Raw genomic sequence first — 19983 nt, 5'->3', positions numbered from 1 at the left:
CATTTCTGTTGTATGCATACAGGGAGGTACCCCAAGATTCCACAGGGTTGTCCCAATTTGATCTTTTGTATGGAAGAAAAATGAGGGGGCCCCTTGATCTCATTAGAGATCTCTGGGAGGGGAACACTGAAGTAAATGAAGAACCAGTGACTGAATACGTTCAGAGGTTCAGGAAAGAATTAAAAGACATGATGGAAATCGTTAAACCAATCTCCAAGACAGTCAGTCCAAACAAAAGGCATGGCATTACAAAAATACTTGTAAATGCATGTTTGAAATGCGGGATTTGGTGATGGTGTTAAGTCCAGTGAAAAAATATAAGATGCAAAACTCTTGGGAGGGACCCTTTGAGGTAGTAGAAGTGGCAAATGAGGACACGTATCAAGTTAAAAAGCCCCTTGATGATGCTGTCTCACAGCTTGTGCATGCGAACAGGCTGAAAGCCTATCACAGTAGGGAAGCCATAGCAAACCTGATCTGTTGCATGGAAGGGGAAATGGAGGCACATCCTCTTATTGACTTAATGGCTGAATGCCAAGAGGGTTCAACCATAGAAAACGTTGAAATCTGCAGTGAGTTAACGCCAACTGAAAGGGGGGGGGGAAGTGTTATCAGTGCTACCAGGATACAGTGAGGTGTTTTCCAACAAGCCAGGAAAAACACACGTTAACCCACAAAATCCTTACAAAAAGGATACAACCACCCCCTTCCAGGCCTTACATGGTCACTGACAAGGTGAAAGAACAAATCTGTACAGAGCTAGACAATATGTTGGACCTGGGAGTAATTAAGGAGTCTGACAGCTCTTGGGCATCCCCTGTAGTCTTGGTCCCTACAAAGGACAAAACTAAGAGTCTGTGTCAACTACAGAAAATGTAATGCTGTTACAGTACCAGATGCATACCCTTTCCCTAGGATTGCTGACATGCTGGATATACTGAGCAAAGCCAAATAGCTCAGTACTTTTGATCTAACTCGAGGTTACTGGCAAATCCTTCTGGATGAGGATGCATAGAAAAAATCCACTTTTATCACTGACATTGGCCTCTATGAATTCACAATGTTACCTTTTGGTCTGGTCAATGTTGGTGCAACCTTCCAGAGACTGGTCAACAAAGTGCTAAGTGGTTTACAAAATTTTGCAAGGGCATACATAGATGACATAGTAACATAGATGATGTTCAGTAACTCATGGGACACCACCAGGGAATCGTGCTTTGACAGCTCAAAGAGGCTGGTCTAATCATAAAACCTTCTGCACGCAAAATAGGAGCAGCCAAAGTCCCTTATTTAGGACATTGAGTTGGAGGGGGACAAATATCCCTGAGCCGCTCAAAGTAGAAGACGTAAATTGGCATCTGTGCCTCAAACTAAATGGCAGTTCCAATCATTCATAGGCCTAACAAACTATTACAGAAGATTTGTGTGTGAGTTCAGCAACATTATATCCCCCATCACGGACTTGTGCAAAAAGCACCAACCCAATAAGGTGGTTTAGTCAGAGGCATGCCAAAATGGTTTTGATAAGATCAAGATGCTCTTGTCTGGGAAACCCAGAATAGTGAGTAAAGGTGACACAGCGGTCCCACAGTCCCCGTTTACACACCCGGGACCCCGTCACAGTGTTTACTATGCAGCAATCTACAGGTTTCAAATAATGTGCCAACATGCAGAGCTGTGATCTCTATAAGTGACAAGCACAAAAGTTGCCCAATCTGCTTAGTGGAGGAATGCGTGAGGAGTAAATGTTCCACTTATACTTCCTTCCCGACAAAAATGAAAAAACCAGGGGATTTAAACCAGAAAGCACACCTTCTCAAGGAGATGATGCTTCCCTCTTTAAGCCTGACCATGAGAGAATGGAGCATTAATCCGGGAGGAGTCCCCCTGGTTGCCCCAGCCGCTAAGCTGAAGTCTTCTGAGAAATGTCACTCATCTTCTTCTCCAGCGGCTTCTTCAAAGTGCTCAAAATCCTCATAAAAAGGCTCTAAAAAAGCCCTGGGGTTCAGAGTCCAGATCTGTTCGCAAGCCCTGACACTGACATGCACCAGCACTGTCAACCCCAGTGCCAGCAGGGCCATCAAGACAGATGCCTTTGCCTCTACGGGAGAGACCTTCAACTCCGGCATCGTCGGCTCCTGTCGGGGGTTGGTTGAGTGGTCTGGGCCGACAGCACTGCCTCCTGGTGATGTTCTGGGATAAAACGCTTAATGGTGAGAGCCCAAAGCCTGCTTTGCCTAGCAAAATTATCACAGGGTAGCGTGACCCACTGGTGAGAGTCTGAAGGCTGTTTCGCTGAGCAGCAATCACAGGGGAGTCTCGCTAACTGGTGGGAGCCCGAAGGCTGCTTTGCCTAGTGGCAATATTACAGGGGAGTGTCACTCGCTGGCAAGAGTCCAAAGGCCAATTTGGCTAGCAGCAACAGTTTAAGGGTAGTGTTACCTAATGGTGAGAGGGGAGGGGGAACAGAACCCGGGCCCACTCTACTGGGTTCCGACACAGGTCTCTGCAAAGCAATGGACAATATACGTAGCTTAGGCTTGGGATCCCTCCCGGCTTCCTCCCTGCTTTGTCTCCAGAGCCCGTTCCCCTAGTGACAGCAAATCGTCGTCCTCAGCTCCTGCGGTTGACAGATTTCCAGCCGTTTGGCTGAGAGGTTCAGTCCCTGTCGCCTGGATGGTGTCTTCTCAGCTGCTGCACGCAACTGCTCTCCTCAGTGAGCCCAGACTGAGCTGAGTTGCTCCCTTTTAAATGCTACCACCACAGGCAGCATGACCAGCGGAGGTCCCACATCCTGAGAGCAGCGACTTAAGCCTCACCTCACCAATGCAGGCTTGAGACACCCCGTCATGCCACCACAAGCATTCAGATGAGGGTGTCAGAGGCTTACAGGGATTAGTTTTTGGCCATAATACCCGAAGGTCATCTCTCTGCTCCCACGTCCCTCCAATCAGTGATTGACATGTCAGGTACCACGTCATATTCGATGGCTACGGGCATTTTTAGTCCCAAAAGAGCTGCAAAATACAATTGATGGTCTACAGTTTGAAGGTGTGTGATGCTGGATGACTGAAATATGACCATGTATATCATTGTTGCTACCACTGTTATACAATTGCAACAAATTTTCTACAAAGTGTATCATGTACCGTGTCAATGGAAAAGTTATTATTTGCTAAGTGTGTTTATCCTGTTTATATCCATGTATCATCACTGTATCTGAAGTTATGAATATTGACTATATAGATCTATATCCCAAATGTGTTTATTCCACTCTTCAGGTAAAAACACTGAAGCCAGACAGCTTTGTGTTGATGACCCATCAAAGGCAATTGACTCTCACAATGGGCCATAGAAGAAAGTCGTCCAATCCATCAAGTCTTTCTGTGGACTCCTTAGTTTCCAATGGCTGCTCCTGTGAGTCATCAAAGCCATGTAAGGGCATGTGACTTGTTCATGTGACCCTGGACTCCATCTTGTGCCTGTAATTTTCCACAAACTGAGACTGTGAGCTTTGTTTGGGACAGTAAAATTCCATGCTCATGGGAGAGGGTATAAAAGACCCTGGAAACATCATTTCTCTGGACTATATTGCTAACAAGGAAGCTCTAAAAAAGGACGATGACCCCTAAGCTGTTTGGATAATTTCCAGAGAGACTTTTGCAAACTATTCCAGCTCTGCTACAAACCTGCTACAAGAACTTTGCAACAATTGCATGTATATGACCTATTAACCATTTTAACTCTCTAATTCTTTTCTCTTAAAAATAAATGTTTAGATTTTAGTTACTAAAAGATTGGCAACAACATGCTTGTTGCGTAAGATCTGAGTTATTGACCTGGCTATGTGGCTGATCTTTTCAGATGTTTTCAGAAAAGAAGAACCCTTTGTTTGATTAAATTGGTTTTCAATAATCACTCGTCATAAAGTCCAGTGTCTGGCTGGTGAAATAAATGTTGGAATGCCCGAGGAGACTGCATTTTTGACTTATTGTTAACCAGTGTGGTGAGACAGACGTACACTTTTGTTACTGCCTAGGTATATCTAATGGTAGAATAATCACTAGTCTGGGGGGTGTCTGCCCTATTACTCAGCAGTTTGTCCTCAAGCTGGCATCGCTCTTTTTCAGTACATGGACAGAGGGTACATCGGACAGTTGAGTGCTCAGCACTCTAAAGGAGGGATATGTGATTCAATTCACCTCTATCTTTCGTCAACCTACTTTCCAGGTCCCTTTTCAGGGACCCATGTCATGAGACCGTTTTTTAATATCAAGAAATACAGTATCTAGTAGAATTGGGAGCAATAGAGGAAGTTCCTTACCAGCACAGAGGGAAAGGTTTCTATTCCAGCTACTTCCTGATTCCCCAAAAGAGAGGTGGTCTTCAACCCTTTCTGGATTTAAGAAACCTGAACAGATTTATCAAAGAAATCAAATTCAGGATGATCACCCTCACTTCTGTTATCCCTTCCTTGGAGACTGGAGATTGGTTTGCTGCCCTCAACCTGCTGGATGCTTACTCTCATGTGGCAATATATCCTGGCACAGAAAGTTTCTTCGGTTCAGGGTAAACATCATGTACTACCAGCAAATAGTCCTGCCTTCGGCCCCTCCTCAGCCCAAAAGGTGTTCACAGAGTGCATAATGCTCATAAGGGCAGGGTGCTTGGCAGGCTGCCTGATGACTCCACACACAGCTAGTGTAAAAAGGCAGAGCCTGCACAGTGTCAGATGAGGCAGGTAACAGCAGTGGGGAGGATCAGTGGGTCTAAATGTGAAGTGCAGTGATGACGCTGCAGCCAGAACATGAAGTCAAGGAGGCTAAAAAGAACCCAGAGTCTGGTGCAGGCTCCTCCCCGCGGCGCTTCACCTGGGAGGAGATCGGGCTCCGCACGGGCCGGGGGCACCCGCAGCAGGAGCGGTGGCTGGTGATCGACAGGAAGGTCTATGACATCAGCCAGTTCTACCGGCGGCACCCGGGGGGCGCCCGAGTCATCAGTCACTTCGCGGGACAAGACGCCACGGTGAGTTCTACGGGTGGGGGGAATCCACATTAACAGCTACTCTGCAGGGCAGGTTGCCATAATGAGAACTGGCGGTGGAGGGAAGAAGGAAGAGCACCTGGGTCCGTGCTGTTAACTTCGTCCCATGTTGTAAAGGATCCTTTTCCCTCGTCTTTGTTCTCTCTTTTTTTTAGCCAGTGCCTAAATACATGACGAGACTTTACCTCTCCTCCGTAACAAGTTTGTTTCCTTACTGCCCACTTGTGCAGGATTTAGTCAAAGGCTTTTTGAAAATGCAGATCAAATATGTGAACTGGATCTCATTTATCCACTGTTTTGTTGAGAAGCTGAAAGTTTTCCAGAGAGGCACAACTGTAGTTTACAGAGGCCATGCTCATGTGTCCTAATAAAACCAGCATGTACATGTGAACTTTACAGAGAGAAGATCATTGACCAAGGTGCCATGCAGCCCTATACTGCCCTCCTCTATCGCGGCTAGCATAAGCATGGGGCTGGAGGTAGATGAGAGGGAGGCCACAATACTATCCTAGACTGCAGCCATACACTGCTCTACTTACTTGAGACATGGGCTGCACCAGCCCCCAGAGCAGCCAAAATTAGGGAAATGCAAAGGTAGTTTGAACGGTAGGAGTGTGTCCAATGATTCACTGAGAACTAGACGGACTCCCAGGTTTCTTAATTTCTCAAAATTTGTGTCAATATTTTAATACCGTGATTCTACTGCCTTCCACCAATCCATCACTCACAATGCAGAAATCAAGACCAGTGGTCTCCAATAAAAAGGGAACCCAGTCAGAGCTACAGATTTTCAGGGGGTTAAAGGGAACAGGAATGATCCCCTTTGAACTGGAACTGTGCAGGAGTAGTTTGTTTTCTGTATTTTCCCTGCATTCCCTTTCACTGAGCGAATTTTCCCTCTGCTCTTCATGTTGGGTTGTGCAACAAAAAGCCAAAAGAAAAGAAAAGAAAAGTCAGCATGAGCTTAGGCAGAGAAAGGAGGAGGGGACCCACCAGAGCCACTGAGCAACCATGGTGATCTCCCTCAGTAAGGGGTTAACATGGTACCTGGCTTGTGCTCATCCCAGGTGTGTGCTTTTCTCCCCCTATTTCCTCCTACCTCCGCAGGAGGTCTTTGTCGCATTCCATGTCAACCATGCACTGGTGAGAAAATACATGAGCTCACTGCTGATTGGGGAGCTGACACCAGATGAAATCAGCATGAAGCCCAGCAAAAACGTAAGTGCCGTGAAGGATGGCTGCAGGTTGGGATCCCAGTAGGGAGGAACAGGGTAAAATCATGCAAATCTGGGTTTCTAGTTATTTATTGGCTTCCAGGACCCTCAGCTGTAGCATTGGGCTCATTGTTTCATGGAGTCACAAGGAGGCTGCTGTGGGAAAGGGGCCCATTGGTTGTTGGCTTCTGCATGTTTTACAGCAAAGTTGAATAGGAGGGATTCAGCTCAGTAGTCATACAGGGACACCCCTCCACCCCACACCCCCCAGACACATGTATACGTCCCTCCCTCTGGGTGATGAATGAGCTGCATTCATCAACCATAGCCTTTTCCCACTGTTGGAGAGATCCCACGAAGAAGCACAATCAGTCAGGTGCATCTTATCCTACAGTGTCCAGCCACACCCTCCAAGGGAGCAGAGTCCAAAGGCTTTTCTAGAGTAAGCAGAGAAACGCCCCCACCACTGAGACTTCTGTGCTGCACATCCAGAGCACAGAGTGTGCAATGTTGAGTCTCCCCCCAGATACTGCTGGTAGAGGATTTCCGTGAGCTACGCGCCACCATCGAAAGGATGGGACTTCTGAACCCCAACGGCCTCTTCTTCTTCCTGAATTTCCTGCAAATTCTGCTGCTAGAGGCTGCCAGCTGGATCACTCTCTGGTACTTTGGGACTTCCCTAGTACCATTCCTCATCTCTGCAGTGCTGCTGACAACCTCCCTGGTAAAGTCCCTATTCTACAGTATACCGCCATAGACCAGCCTGTTCCTTCCATACACTAAGCACCAGTTACGTGTTCCTATTCCATAGCTGTTCCCCTTGTGGGTAGCTCTCCTTGGGGTTTTGTATATAAACCTGGTATGTTCACCCCAGGCTGTTAGATCACTTTCATGAAAAAACCAGCAGCTAGTGTGGTGACACCGGTTCATACCTCTGTTCATGAAAAAACTGTTCTCTGCCACTTTACAAGGTTGAGGGCAGGGTTCACTGGCAGTGGACTAGGGCTACTCCAAGTTATTATGTTTCATATTTGTGCCATTGCCGAAAAGCAGACTGCTAGCGCTAATGTATTTCGCTCCGTAAGTTCTGCTATAATGAAAGACCCCCTTCGCAACTTGGGGCCTGATTCTCCACTGCCCTAAGTAGTCATTTACACCTGCATGCATTGAATGTAAAGTCTTGCTATGGGTGTGAGTGAGTAAAGAAATTGGATTTGGTAACATTTTATACTCACTTTGCACTACTATAAATAGTACACAACGTGCAAAGTAATAGAGTCAGGCTTTTGGTATCAAACAGAGACAGAGTCCTTTGGTACTTCTGCAGATGCAATGGCCAGATTGAATTTAACTTCAGCTACTGGTCAGTTTGTCTATAAATTCCTGTGTCCTTTGCCCTAACTACATACCTAACAAGGACTGATTGTGCAAGAACTGGAAATGTTTCCCTAGTATCAGCAGACAGAGGATATCTCACCTAGATGGGACTGTGGGGTGAGGGGATACGGACAGGACAATGAGGGAGGAGTCTCTAGGATGAACGTGTAGAAAATAGACATTGCAGTACCTTGGCTTTCATTTTCTCAGTGATCCTTTCCCTTTCCAGTCCCAAGCTGGGTATCTGCAACATGATTTGGGACACTTCTCAGTATTCAGCAAGCCCAAATGGAACCACGTGGTTCAAAAGTTTGTGATAGGCCAACTGTTGGTAAGTACCTGATCCTGATCCTGTGAGTGCTAACTGAAGCTTCAGTAGGACTGATTAATATTTGATATCCATCTGACTTCAGAAAAAGCCTCACTGAGGGTCTGCGCGCTCTCTCTCTCTCTCTATTTATATATATATATATATATAGCAAGGAGGGGAACATGGTCTAAATCAAAGAGGGGAGAAGAAATAATGGATGAGATTATTCCTTTTTTTGCAGCCATGTGGTATGTATCTTCTGGTCTCCTTTCCCACAGGGCTTGCCGGCCAGCTGGTGGAATCTAAGGCATGCCCAACATCATGCTAAAACCAACTGCTTCCTCAAGGATCCTGATCTCAATATGCACCCTTGGTTTACTTTAGGGAAGGTGCTCTCTGTGGAGGTGAGCATGAGGGACAGCTTGGGTTAAAGAAAGATTCCGAATCGGAGATGCTGTAAATGGATAGAAACAAAGTGTCTATTATGTAAGGCTTCAGAGAAGCTTTGCTACCTGCATGTCAGGCATGCTGGGAAAGGGCTGGTGGGTACATGGCCTTGTGCTTTAAAATCTCATTAGTTCCTGTGAGGCATGCAGATATACACGAAGAAAGAACAGAAACAGAGAGAAAAAGAGGGCAGAAGAGAGGAAAGGAGAAACCCCCGGAAAGTTAGTGATATCTACACTAATAGTTTAGGTTGCCTTTGTGTTTCCATTCTAACACTCCATTTAAATTGCTTATCACAACTTCTCAAAAGTTCATCTTCCAAACTGAATTACTCAGATGTGGTCTCTGCCCAAAGGTGAATATTTTGGAAAGGTTGGAGCAAAAACAGTTGAGCAATTCTTTTTAAAATACAATGTAACATGGAGGCTGCAGTAGGCATATCCTGCAGCAGCTTTTCATGTCCAAATGAGAAACAAGAGAAGGGATCTGAACAGCTGTAAAGTCCTTTCTTTTATGGCAACTCCCATAACAAGAGGGTTCTCCCTGCTTGGGGTACCAACCTGTGCATTTTCTATCCCATCTCCAACCCTGTGTTTAATAAATGCAGGACAAGTCCATTGCCTGCCCGTTCTGCATGGGTTGGTGCCTCTGGCAGGGAGGCTAAGGGATGAAAGGAGAGTATTGAGGAATGAACAAGAGACAAACCTCCCATCCCAGGCACGTGCCTGTTGTATTCTAGTTACCTCTGACAGACACCGACCGTTACTGCACTCTGGTTGCACTTGTGCAGTTTGTCGTTACCAGTAAGGTCATGTAACCTGGGAAGTGGCTCAATGGGTAACTCTGAGGGTGGGGAAGGGTTGGAAAGCATGTGCCTGAGTCTCTTTAGCCCTGCTGACCTGCCCTGGTCCTCTCTCCCTTCACAGCTCGGGATGAAGAAGAAGTTCATGCCTTACAACCATCAGCACAAGTACTTCTTTGTTAGTGAGTATCTCTGCTTCCCCAAGAGCACTCATCGAGCAGTTGCTCCAGACTCCTGAATTAATTCCTCCCAGGGGGGAAGGGAAGAGAAAGGACTCCCCTTCCTCTGTCCAGTCTGACAGGTCACAGTGTGTGAGAAACTGAGTGAGGGACACAGGATCCTCCTCTCTCATCATCTCCTTGTCTTCCTACGTTGTCACCGCTCTGGAATCTGATCTCTTCTGGTCCTAACTAGCAGCACCACATCTCTCCTCCCCCACTTCATTGTTCTGTGACTCCCTTGTCAGTCTTAAACTAGCAACAGAAGGGGAGAGTGCTAAGCGTAAACACAAGTAAATTTACTGTAAATTTACATAATCATCTCTCAGGTTCAAACAGGATGTCAAACAGTTTGTGTGTGATGTCTTGGATCACCTGTGCCTTGGCGCTGAAAGTTTAGGCTGTTCTTGTAAGCGAGTCCTGGAAGGCCTTGAAGTCCTTGGCAGCAAGTGTTGGGGCTGAAGTGAATGCCTGAGCAGGTGAAGATTCTTTTTGTGTCCCCAGAATCTTCTCTGCCTGCTTATGGGGTTCCCCTCAGGTTTGGGCATAGAGGCCCTACCCACAGAAGTTACCAGTGACTGAGACCTCCCCCTCTTCCTTAAGGCATGTGGTGGGGATCTGCTCCTAGACATATGGGAGTATCGACCCCAGTAAAGCCCAGGAGGTCAAGGAGGTGTGTTGCAGGGATGCTGGCCAGGCTGTGCTGGCCTAGCCCATTGCAACTTGTGTAGCAGTACACTGTATAGGGCACCTCTGGAACTCCCTGTAGCGTGCCTTGCTATCCTGAGGGGACAAAGCTCTCTACTTCATGTAGGACAGAAGGAGCAGCCAGGAGATGGTGATAAGAAGTGCATCTGGAACAGAGGTGCAATTGGATGTCGTCCTGGTACCAGGTGATCCCAGTCTTGATGCTGAAGTGAGAAGAGGTGGCTGTTCTTCTGTCAATATGTATCTCGCTAACAGGATGGGCTTGCTTATGAGTGCCGGGGTGGTATCAGTCTGGGTCTCAGCACTGCAGTTGGAACCAAATGTGTCTTCTGGGCCTTCATCACAATCAGCACTTCATCACAGCACTTGATGTCAATGTGGTCTTGGATGGTTTGTCTCTGGAGCTGCGCTTTGAGTCCTCCCTGCAAGATGGCCCCATGGAACACCCAGAGCTGTGCATATGATTGGTGAGGGTCTGCCCCTTGCGTCTTTCAAAGCAGAGCATCTGCCCCTTGCGTCTTTCAAAGCACAGCATCAGATTTGCTCTTCTCCTTCCTCAAACTCAGGGCATGATGCCTGCCTGTGGGGACACCTGCCATGAATTTGCCATCTCAACTCCATCTTAGTGGTTCCTACCTCTTCAGGATCAGATGTGACTTCCATAGATTGCCCAAGGAAATGTAATTTGAGCCTCACATCCCTGGATTTCTGGGTGTAGAATGAGGAGAGGCAGATTGAGCATTTGTTGGGATACGGTCCTTCAATGACGCAGAACAGAGATCTGCCATGCCTATCAATCAAGGGCATTAAAATATTGTACAATGAACAGGGATGAAACTTCACACTGCCATACAGGAAGGTGTACAGGGGTCTGATGATTTGGATGTTTTGTTTTGAAATCCAATTAGAAAACAAAAAGACCTAAACGAAGATAGAACTTCACAGTATTCAGTAAACACTGAAATGTAAATCTAGTAATGAATAGATCAGGCACTGACCAGGTTCTGTCTCACTGCCATGGACAATAAGAGGGAACTGAGGGAAAGGGCACAATTGCTCCGCTCTTTATGCTGTCACATGGTAGCACAAGGAAGCATGTGTGACTCCAAAAGACACTGCTACTTAGAACAAATTCAAAGTTCATAAACACAAGGCACATGTGCACCTACCATGAGATCCCTGTTTACACATATTTGAAGAAGAATCAGTAGTTGCCTCAGTGCAAGTGAGCATGACCTAATTACATTCGTTCTCTACAAACTGATTACAGTTCCAGTAATACAGTAATACATTTTGTTTAATTTTGTTTTCAACTTCATAAAATTGGCCAATTTTATGAAGTTGAAAACAAAATTTACTGGGAGGAAAATTAAACAAAATAATGTGAATAATAACTGGAAATTGTGTTAGAAAAAAGTTACTATATGCACAAAAAAAACCCACAATTCCACATTCATGAAATAAAGTTTCTTAAGTTTAAAAAAAAATCATCCTAGTTAAGGAAGAAAGTGAATGCAGCAATAAAAAAACAACAATATTGAACAACAAGAACAGATGGAAATTAGCAGTTATGAAATGGACAATCGATTAGGAAAGCTAAAGGTATCAATGAACAAAAATATACGGCCAGTCAGATTAAGGACAATAAGAAGGAATTATTAAAATAAATCAGGAACAAGAGAAATCGTAGCAAGTGTGTAGCTGCATTACCAGACAGGGATGGTGAAATTGTCAATAATGATGCTGAAAAGGCCAAAGTGTATTTCCATTCTGGATTTGGACAGAAGCAAGCTGATGTATTCACATTTTACTGTGATAATAAGACACATTCTCTTGCAGCAGTAAATAGGGAGGATGTTAAACAGCAGCTGACCCCTCCTGTGTAGCTGGTGTCAATGATTAGCAGATGGGATTAGTAATATCTCTATCTTCTCCTCATTCCCTCTTCCAGCACTGCCCCCATTCCTGTTTCCTGTCTACTTCCAATACTTTCCACTGCACAAGACAATCCAGAGAAGAGACTGGGCGGTAAGTGTTGCCTAATGACGACTGTGTATATACGACGACCCTTGAAGGAACAAGAGTATATGAGGTGTTACACCCTTAGAACGTTCATTTCACAGTGACCATCTGATTTGTGAGTTTGGGTAAAAGTCTGGATGAATACCAGTACTTTCCTAAGTACCCTACTACAATAAAGGAGCTATTGTTGGGACTGGGCCTGGAGTTTCTAAGATTTATTGTTCTGGCCTGGGTGACATCACTATTTCAGGTATACAATGATTCATGTGGAAATCCAGGTTTCATTGCTTCCATGACAAGAATGTAATTGTCCTGTTTTCTGGTCACCATCTCCACAGATCACATATTCTGTAACCTTAACCCTGACCACCTAATGATACGAACCATCCAGGATCCCCTTTAACAGACTATTACACTAAATATGCACAGTGAGCAGTGTTGAGAGGGAGGAGAGCAGAAGGGAGGCTGTAGTATTGTGTAGTGTGTTTGGTGAGGGAAGTTTGGTGAAGCGGATGCTGGAAGCCTGGCATCCCTAGAGGGGGCACAATGAAGCTTCTTTGCTTTGAGGTACAATAGTTGTGATAGAGGCAAGGTGTGTGCCTGTAAACAATGATAAACTGGCAGGTGGCTTAGCTTTTTATTTCCTTGCTTTTGTGTCAGGTATATTGAGTGTGTAGCAACTTTAAAGGTTTCATAACAGAGTATTTGGGATAGTAATTACTCTCTGTGTAGTGGTTTGAAGATGGATATTACTAAATTGTCTCTCCACAGTGAATGTTGTGACTCGCTTTCAAATTAAAGAAAATTTTCACGCCCCCTCCGCCAAATTTTTCCTGTGTGTACGATGTTCAGCACACTGCGGTCTAGGAACTCGGCACCTGCTCCCTATTCATTACCCTCTATAAAAGCTTTGACTAACTGGGAGCTGAGTGTCTCTGAATCTGCCTCTCACCCGCTATGCTCTGGCCATGGCATTTTCGCTCTGATAGAAAGCTCCACCCCTCAGTACTGAGGGAGGAACTCTCTAGAGTAAGATGTGGGTGGCAGGGCATTTCTAATAGTGGATAATCCTGGCTCTGGAAATCTCTCCTTTCAGGGCCACTTGTTTGATCTGAACCACTCACCAGGGACAGTTTGCTCTCTTTTAGCTTTTCCAATGTGGCCTTTGATCATGGTGATAGGCACAAATGTTAATAAATAAAACAGCTATACAGTGGATGTGCACTACAATGCATAGGGAGGATCAAAGCAGGGTGCCTAATGCTACAGGACACTGTTGGGGGGCTGCAAAGCTGCAGTCTAGTGTTTCTCAACCCTAAATTCTTCAGGTGTGCTGTGGGTGGGTACCCACTGGTCATACCCCAGTCACCAGGGGAGAAGAAAAAGATCAACGGAATCCAGCAGTTTCTAGGACCCAGGTGGGGACAGAGGCAGGGCATGATTTGTTATTCTTCTTCATCTCCTCTCTGGCAGGACCTGGCCTGGATGCTGAGCTTCTACATCCGATTCTTTCTCACTTACGAGCCCTTACTGGGGGTGAAGAGTCTCCTGGGGTTCTATCTGCTGATCAGGTATCGTTCACTGATCCCACAACTCCCTTTGGCTGTGCCTTCTTCTCGGCCTCGCTCTGTCTCTACTTTCTGTCTCTTTGGCCCTTGACACCATCTAACCCTTCGGTCTCATTTTCCAAATTGCCTCGTTTTCCTGTACCCAGTCAGATCTCTCTCTAATGCAAGAGCAAATATTTTGTCTGGGAGACTGGAATTAGACTCTGCATCCCTCAAGGGATGGCCTGTCCTCCAATTGCTGTGCTGAGAGACAGCATGGAAGTTGCAATCACTGTAACAAATGCTTTCAAGCAAATTTTTGAGTAGTGGATCTGCCAAGTAGGGGACTGTGATGTGACGCCAAGTGAGGTTACACTGACCCGGCAAGATGACAGAGAACTGTGCAGGAGAACAACAGCAGCACTGAAGAGGAAATCTGCACTTACCTGCTCGCAGTTGCTGTGACCAGGGCAGCAGGAAGCATGCAAAGGAAAGAGAGATATGTTTTCATGATAAAATATGTTCTGGTCATTACAAAAATAGCTTGGTTTTAAGATCCTTCTACAGCCCCTAAATTTGTTTGGATGCCTGTGGTAAATCATTAACTCCCAACAGCAAGGCAGGGGGCCAGCAGGGCAAAATATCTGGTTTGCAAAATAACCTTCAATATGCAAATCAGGCACATGCCTATTCTGTGTCTCCTCCTACCCTCATCCTTCCTGCTTGTTTGATGCATCATCTTGTGTTTTGTCCTCAGTTAGACTGTACATGCTTCAAGGCATGATTGTAACTTCTGTGTGTGCACAGAACTTAGTACAATGGGCCCTGATCCTGACTCAGATAATACATGGTTTCCCTTTGTGCCATCCTTTTTACTGACCATTGGCTGGCTGGAGTATGCAAATGTTTTTCTGGAGTCTGACTGTTTGGGCAGACATTTAACTCGACAGTTGCTGGCTTGGGTCCATGGGATTGTCACGTGCCTGTGTTGTAGTGTTCAGGTAGATCTATAGATGTATTAGTGGATTGGGCAAGCAGAGAATCGGTGACTGCCTTGTGTGTTTGTCTCCACAGGGTTCTGGAGAGTATCTGGCTTGTCTGGGTGACACAAATGAATCACATCCCAATGAACATTGATTACGATAAAAACCTGGACTGGTTCTCTACCCAGGTACGATCTTTCCCCTCTCACACTCTGTGCCCCTATGATATGAATTCCAGTCCAGAGGTACATAGGCACAGGGAGCATTTCGGATGTCTAGGTGTTGGGGGTGTGATAGGGCCTTCCGTGGCTGGGTGGCAAAGTGGCTAGATCATTAATCAGAGAGGGTAGTAGGGGGACCTAGGCCCTCCCTTTCCACCGGGTCCCAGCCCAGGGCCCTGTGTAGTTTAATTCCTAAACAGGGGAGATGGGGCTCCCTCCCAGCGGGGGTGCGGGTGTTAACACCAGTTTCCCTGGGCTACTTCCTACTAAAGTCTCTCTAATTTGGGGCATGGCCCTACTAGTCCAGTGGCCCTGCCGTTCGGGCTTAACTGCAGGCTCCCGTTGGCAGGGGAAGACTTACCTGGCTCCAGGGGCTGTGCTGGTTGGCAGGTCACTGATCCGTCCCTTCCAGAAGGCAAACAGAGAGCTCCTGCCTCCTTGCCAGGCTGCCCCCAACTGAGAGCCAGGCTCCCTTCTTTTCTCCCCCTCCACGCCTGGCATTGGCTGCAGGTATAGTGGAGCCGGGCTAGCTGAACCCAAAGATTTTCTTTAACCTCTGCTGTGCCAGGCAGCAGTTTCTCTGCTTTCTCACAGGGGGCCAGCAAGAAACTCATGGCTACGGCAGGGAGGGATGTACAATGGCTTGGAGATAAAGGAGGAAGATGTGACTTTTGGTCATCACCCAAACCAGTAAGGGCTTCTCTCAGCCCTTTGTAACTTTGTTACCACTTGTAACTTTGGATGCCTTAATCCTAGGCAGCTGTGGCCCAGAGCCCTTGCCCCAGTGGCCAGCCCACAAGCATAAAGGTCCCACCCTGGCTCCGGCAGCCTAATTACTCCTTGCAGGGTAACCCCAAAAGCTCTTCTGGTCCTAAGTCTCCCCAAACCCACCCGACCCTGAGTTCTTAACTACCAGCCTCTCAGACTTTCCCCCTCCCGTTTGTCACTCCTGAAGGTATAAAAACAGCCCCCAGTTATTAATTCGCTTTGGCACAAACTCCACAGTTTGCACACTCCTTGGGGTAACAAAGAAAAAAAAATAGAAAAAAAAATCAGATTCCAACATGAAATAGTAAGGAAAAGCAAACAAGTTACACAGAGAGCAAATATGACAACTCAGGGTTCACACTTTGATATATTAGAAAAGGGAATTTGTCTAAGAAGTTATATTTTGCTTCTGAACAGTTGCTCAGCACACCCTGTGTCACTGGGGGATCCAGTGTTTCACAGACAGCCTCCCTTAGTTTCTGGATAAAAAGTCTCAGACACAAGCCTGCTTTTAAAAGGCTTTACTTCCTCCTCTCTGCCCCCCCCCCCCAGTGACTTATGGTTATTCAGAACAAGGTGGGGTGTGTGAGGGGAGGATTCCTAGTTGTCTTAATGTTTTTCCAGAGGGGTAGCCGTGTTAGTCTGTGTCAGTAAAAACAACAAAGAGTCCTTGTGACACCTTAAAGACGAACACATTTATTTGGGCTTAAGCTTTTGTGGGCTAGAGCCCACTTCATCAGATGCATGGAGTGGAAAATACAGTAAGCAAGTATAAATATACAGCACATGAAAAGATGGAAGTTGCCTTACCAAGTCGGGGGTCAGTGCTAACAAGGCGAATTCAATTAGGGTGGATGTGGCCCATTCCCAACAGTTGACAAGAAGGGGTGACTATCACCAGAGGGAAAATTACTTTTTGTAGTGACTCAGCTACTCCCAGTCTTTATTCAGGCCTAATTTGATGGTGTCATGTTTGTAAATTAATTCCAGTTCTGCAGTTTCTTGATGAAGTCTGGTTTTGAAGTTTTTTTGTTGAAGAATGGCCACTTTTTAGTCTGTTATTGAGTGTCCAGGGAGATTGAAGTGTTCTCCTACTGGTTTTTGAATGTTACAATTCTTGATGTCTGATTTGTGTCCATTTATTCTTTTGTGTAGAGACTGTCCAGTTTGGCCAATGTACATGGCAGAGGGGCATTGCTGGCACATGATGGCATATATTACATTGGTGGATGTGCAGGTGAACAAGCCCCTGATGGTGTGGTTGATGTGGTTAGGTCCTATGATGGTGTCCCTTGAAAAGATATGCGGACAGAGTTGGCAATGGGGTTTGTCGCAGGGACTGGTTCCTGGGTTAGTGTTTCTGTTGTGTGGTGTGTAGTTGCTGGTGAGTATTTGCGTCAGGTTGGGGGGCTGTCTGTAAGCGACAACTGGCCTGTCTCCCAAAGTCTGTGAGAGTGAGGGATTGTCCTTCAGGATAGGTTGTAGATCCTTGATGATGCGCTGGAGAGGTTTTAGTTGGGGGCTGTAGGTGATGATTAGTGGCATTCTGTTACTATAACTTCCATCCAGAGAGATGAGACATGAGACCACACTCACTTTTCTCTCTTCCTCCTCCAGCTCCAGGCAACATGCAACGTGGATCAGTCTCTGTTCAATGACTGGTTCACTGGGCATCTGAACTTCCATATTGAGCATCAGTGAGTATGGGCCCGCGCCCAGGGACAGGAACCCTGTAGAGCATCAGTGAGTGTTTCCCAGTGGGAGGGTTAGGATCTTTATGGGGAAATCAGTTGGTTTGGACGTCTGAGGAAAGATGGTATTTCTGTGGGGCACCTGTAGATATAGGCCTTGGAGAAGAAACAAAAACCCTATATGGGACCATTTCAGGTTCCTGGAGAGGGGAGAGATCCCTCTGGGGCACTGGGAAAAGGTATGAATCCTAATTCAACTTCTTCTCATTCTCTTTCACAGCCTTTTCCCCACAATGCCTCGACACAATTACTGGAAGGTGGCCCCCCTGGTGAAGTCCCTGTGTGCCAAGCACGGCATCGAGTACCACTGCAAGCCCCTTCTCACCGGCTTTGCAGACATTGTGCAGTAAGTATTGATCTGGAAGATTCAGTGCACTAGCAGATGAGAGGAGTCCACAGCACTGCAAACTGGAGGACAGGTGCACAGTATGAGATAGTGAGTAGAAGTGATAGATATGATGGGACTGGATGGGTCAGGGCCCTGAAAGTGTTACAGGGAGCCTTTCACCTCTCAATCACTACGTGAAATCTAACTGTTGATTAATGTCAGCAGAGATGCATAGGATGGAATGGACTGTCGAAAGAATTGCCCTTTGACCCCTAGAGGGATCCTCTAGATAAGGAAGGAGGTATACTGGCAGGGGACAGCATAAGGGAAACTGCTCCAACCACTGCCTGTCATACCTTTTCTGAAGAGAAACTGGACTTCAGTTTCTTGGGATGGGAGACAAAGGACTGTCACAGATCAGAAACTGGCTACAAGCCAGAAAATAAAGAGGTAGGAAAATGGCCCATTTTTATCCTGGCAGAAGAGGTTAGTTGTGGGTTATCACAAGAGCCATCAGTATTAGCATGTTATTTAATATATTTATTAAAGATCTGTCAACGAGGGGAGCAGAGAGCTGGTACAGTTTGCAGATGACAAATGTATTTAATTCAGCCAAGACCAGGGAAGACTTCGGAACCTAACAAAGATTGGTGACTAGGTAACACAATTGCAGATGGAACTTACGTTGACAATTGCAAGATAATGCACAGTGGGAAGAATAATTTAATTTGAAATATTCATACACCTTGGTTGGTTTCTAAATTAACTGAAACAATTGAAGAGAAAGACCCAGGTACCATTCTGGATAACTCAATGGCAAATTCTGCTCAATGTGAAGCAGCAGTCAAAAAAGCAGACAGTGTTCGGCTCCATAAGGAATGGGATAGAGAATGCTGAAAATATTATGCCACTGTTTAAATTAATGAGAAGCCCTCACCTTGAGCACTGTATTCACTACAGGTAACCCCATCTCAAAAAGCATATAACAGAAGTAAAGTTGGTTCAGAGACATGAGATTAAAGGCATAAATAAACTTCCAAATGAAGAAACATTAAAAAGAACAGGACTGTCTACATTAGAAAGGATACAGATAAGAGGGGATATGCTAAAAGTATATCAAATTATATTTAAAACACTGCACTAAAAGAATGCTAAGGTGGCAGAATCAAGCACTCAAAAGGTAGGAAATGTCAGAGTTAAGATAAAGCTACTGGGCTGACGTAGCACAACAATTACTATGGTTAATTGGGCTCCCCTCTCTCTTCTGCAGCTCTCTGAAGGATTCTGGGGAGCTCTGGCTTGATGCCTATCTGCATAAATAAGCAGCAGCACCATGAGACATTCCGAATACAGCAGAAAAACAAACAAACAAAAACATGAAGCCTCTGTAAGGCTAGCAGATATTGGAGATGGGAAAGCCTGGCCAGTAGGAGGTGGCAGTTGGTGGGAAAGTTTGATTCCAGGAATGATGTTTGGTTTTTAAAAACCCATTCATTTTCCTACACATGCTTCTTCCATTGCTTCTCTCTGGGGCTCAGAAATGGGAACGGTCTTCTTGTTCTGTGTTTGTACAGCACCAAGCACAATGGAGTCCTGGTCCAAGACTAGGTCTCCTAGCACCACTCTAATGCAAGTAATAAATTAAAATAAGGACAATACATTTTTGCATCAAGGATTGGGGTTCAGGCCCCCCAAAGAGAAGGCGCTTTAGGAGTGCAAACAGCAGCCACTCTGTTTTATTTTATTCTCACTATCGCTGCCCTAAAATATTTTCCTAATTCTTTCCGTGTTCTTCTCTATTTTAGATTGTAATCTCATTTGGGTAAAGCATGGGTCTTACTGCTTGTAAAAGTCACAAATACATCTAAATAAATATTTTCACTCTGTCTATGTGGAAGCTTGTTCAGCTCCGGCCTACCAAGAACTTCCAAAGGAGTTGCATCAACTGTAATTGACATGATTCAGTACATCCACACTTTACGCTAGTGCCCATATTTAGTGAGCAAGCTTCTATTTTACCCTGCCTTAACACTATTGCTTTGCTCAACTGAGTCAGCAGCAATGCCTTCTGAGTATATATGTCCTACAGCAGTGGTTCTCAAACTAGGGCCGTCGCCGCTTGTTCAGGGAAAGCCCCTGACGGGACGGGCCAGTTTGTTTACTTGCCGCGTCCACAGGTTCAGCTGAACGCGGCTCCCACTGGCCACGGTTCGCCGCTCCAGACCAATGGGGGCTGGGGGAAGC

At 45.8% G+C, this 19983-nt stretch overlaps 1 protein-coding gene across 1 annotated transcript; it reads left to right on the top strand.

Annotated features, from left to right (window-relative positions):
- Nucleotides 1–4788: 4788 nt before the first annotated feature.
- On the top strand, nucleotides 4789–19095 carry LOC125639129 (acyl-CoA (8-3)-desaturase-like). The gene is made up of 12 exons (XM_048855670.2): nucleotides 4789–5025; nucleotides 6151–6261; nucleotides 6784–6981; nucleotides 7864–7965; nucleotides 8223–8348; nucleotides 9318–9375; nucleotides 12071–12147; nucleotides 13615–13712; nucleotides 14763–14859; nucleotides 17278–17357; nucleotides 17632–17757; nucleotides 19010–19095. Exons 1-12 carry the CDS (start codon nucleotides 4789–4791, stop codon nucleotides 19059–19061), a joined length of 1362 nt encoding a protein of 453 aa, XP_048711627.1. The 3' UTR covers nucleotides 19062–19095.
- The last annotated feature ends 888 nt before the right edge of the window (nucleotides 19096–19983 follow it).

This window comes from Caretta caretta, chromosome 6 (assembly GCF_965140235.1).
Source record: "Caretta caretta isolate rCarCar2 chromosome 6, rCarCar1.hap1, whole genome shotgun sequence".
Lineage (NCBI taxonomy): Eukaryota > Metazoa > Chordata > Testudines > Cheloniidae > Caretta > Caretta caretta.
Note: the sequence above shows the minus strand (reverse complement) of the source record. Positions and strands in the feature narration are given on the sequence as shown.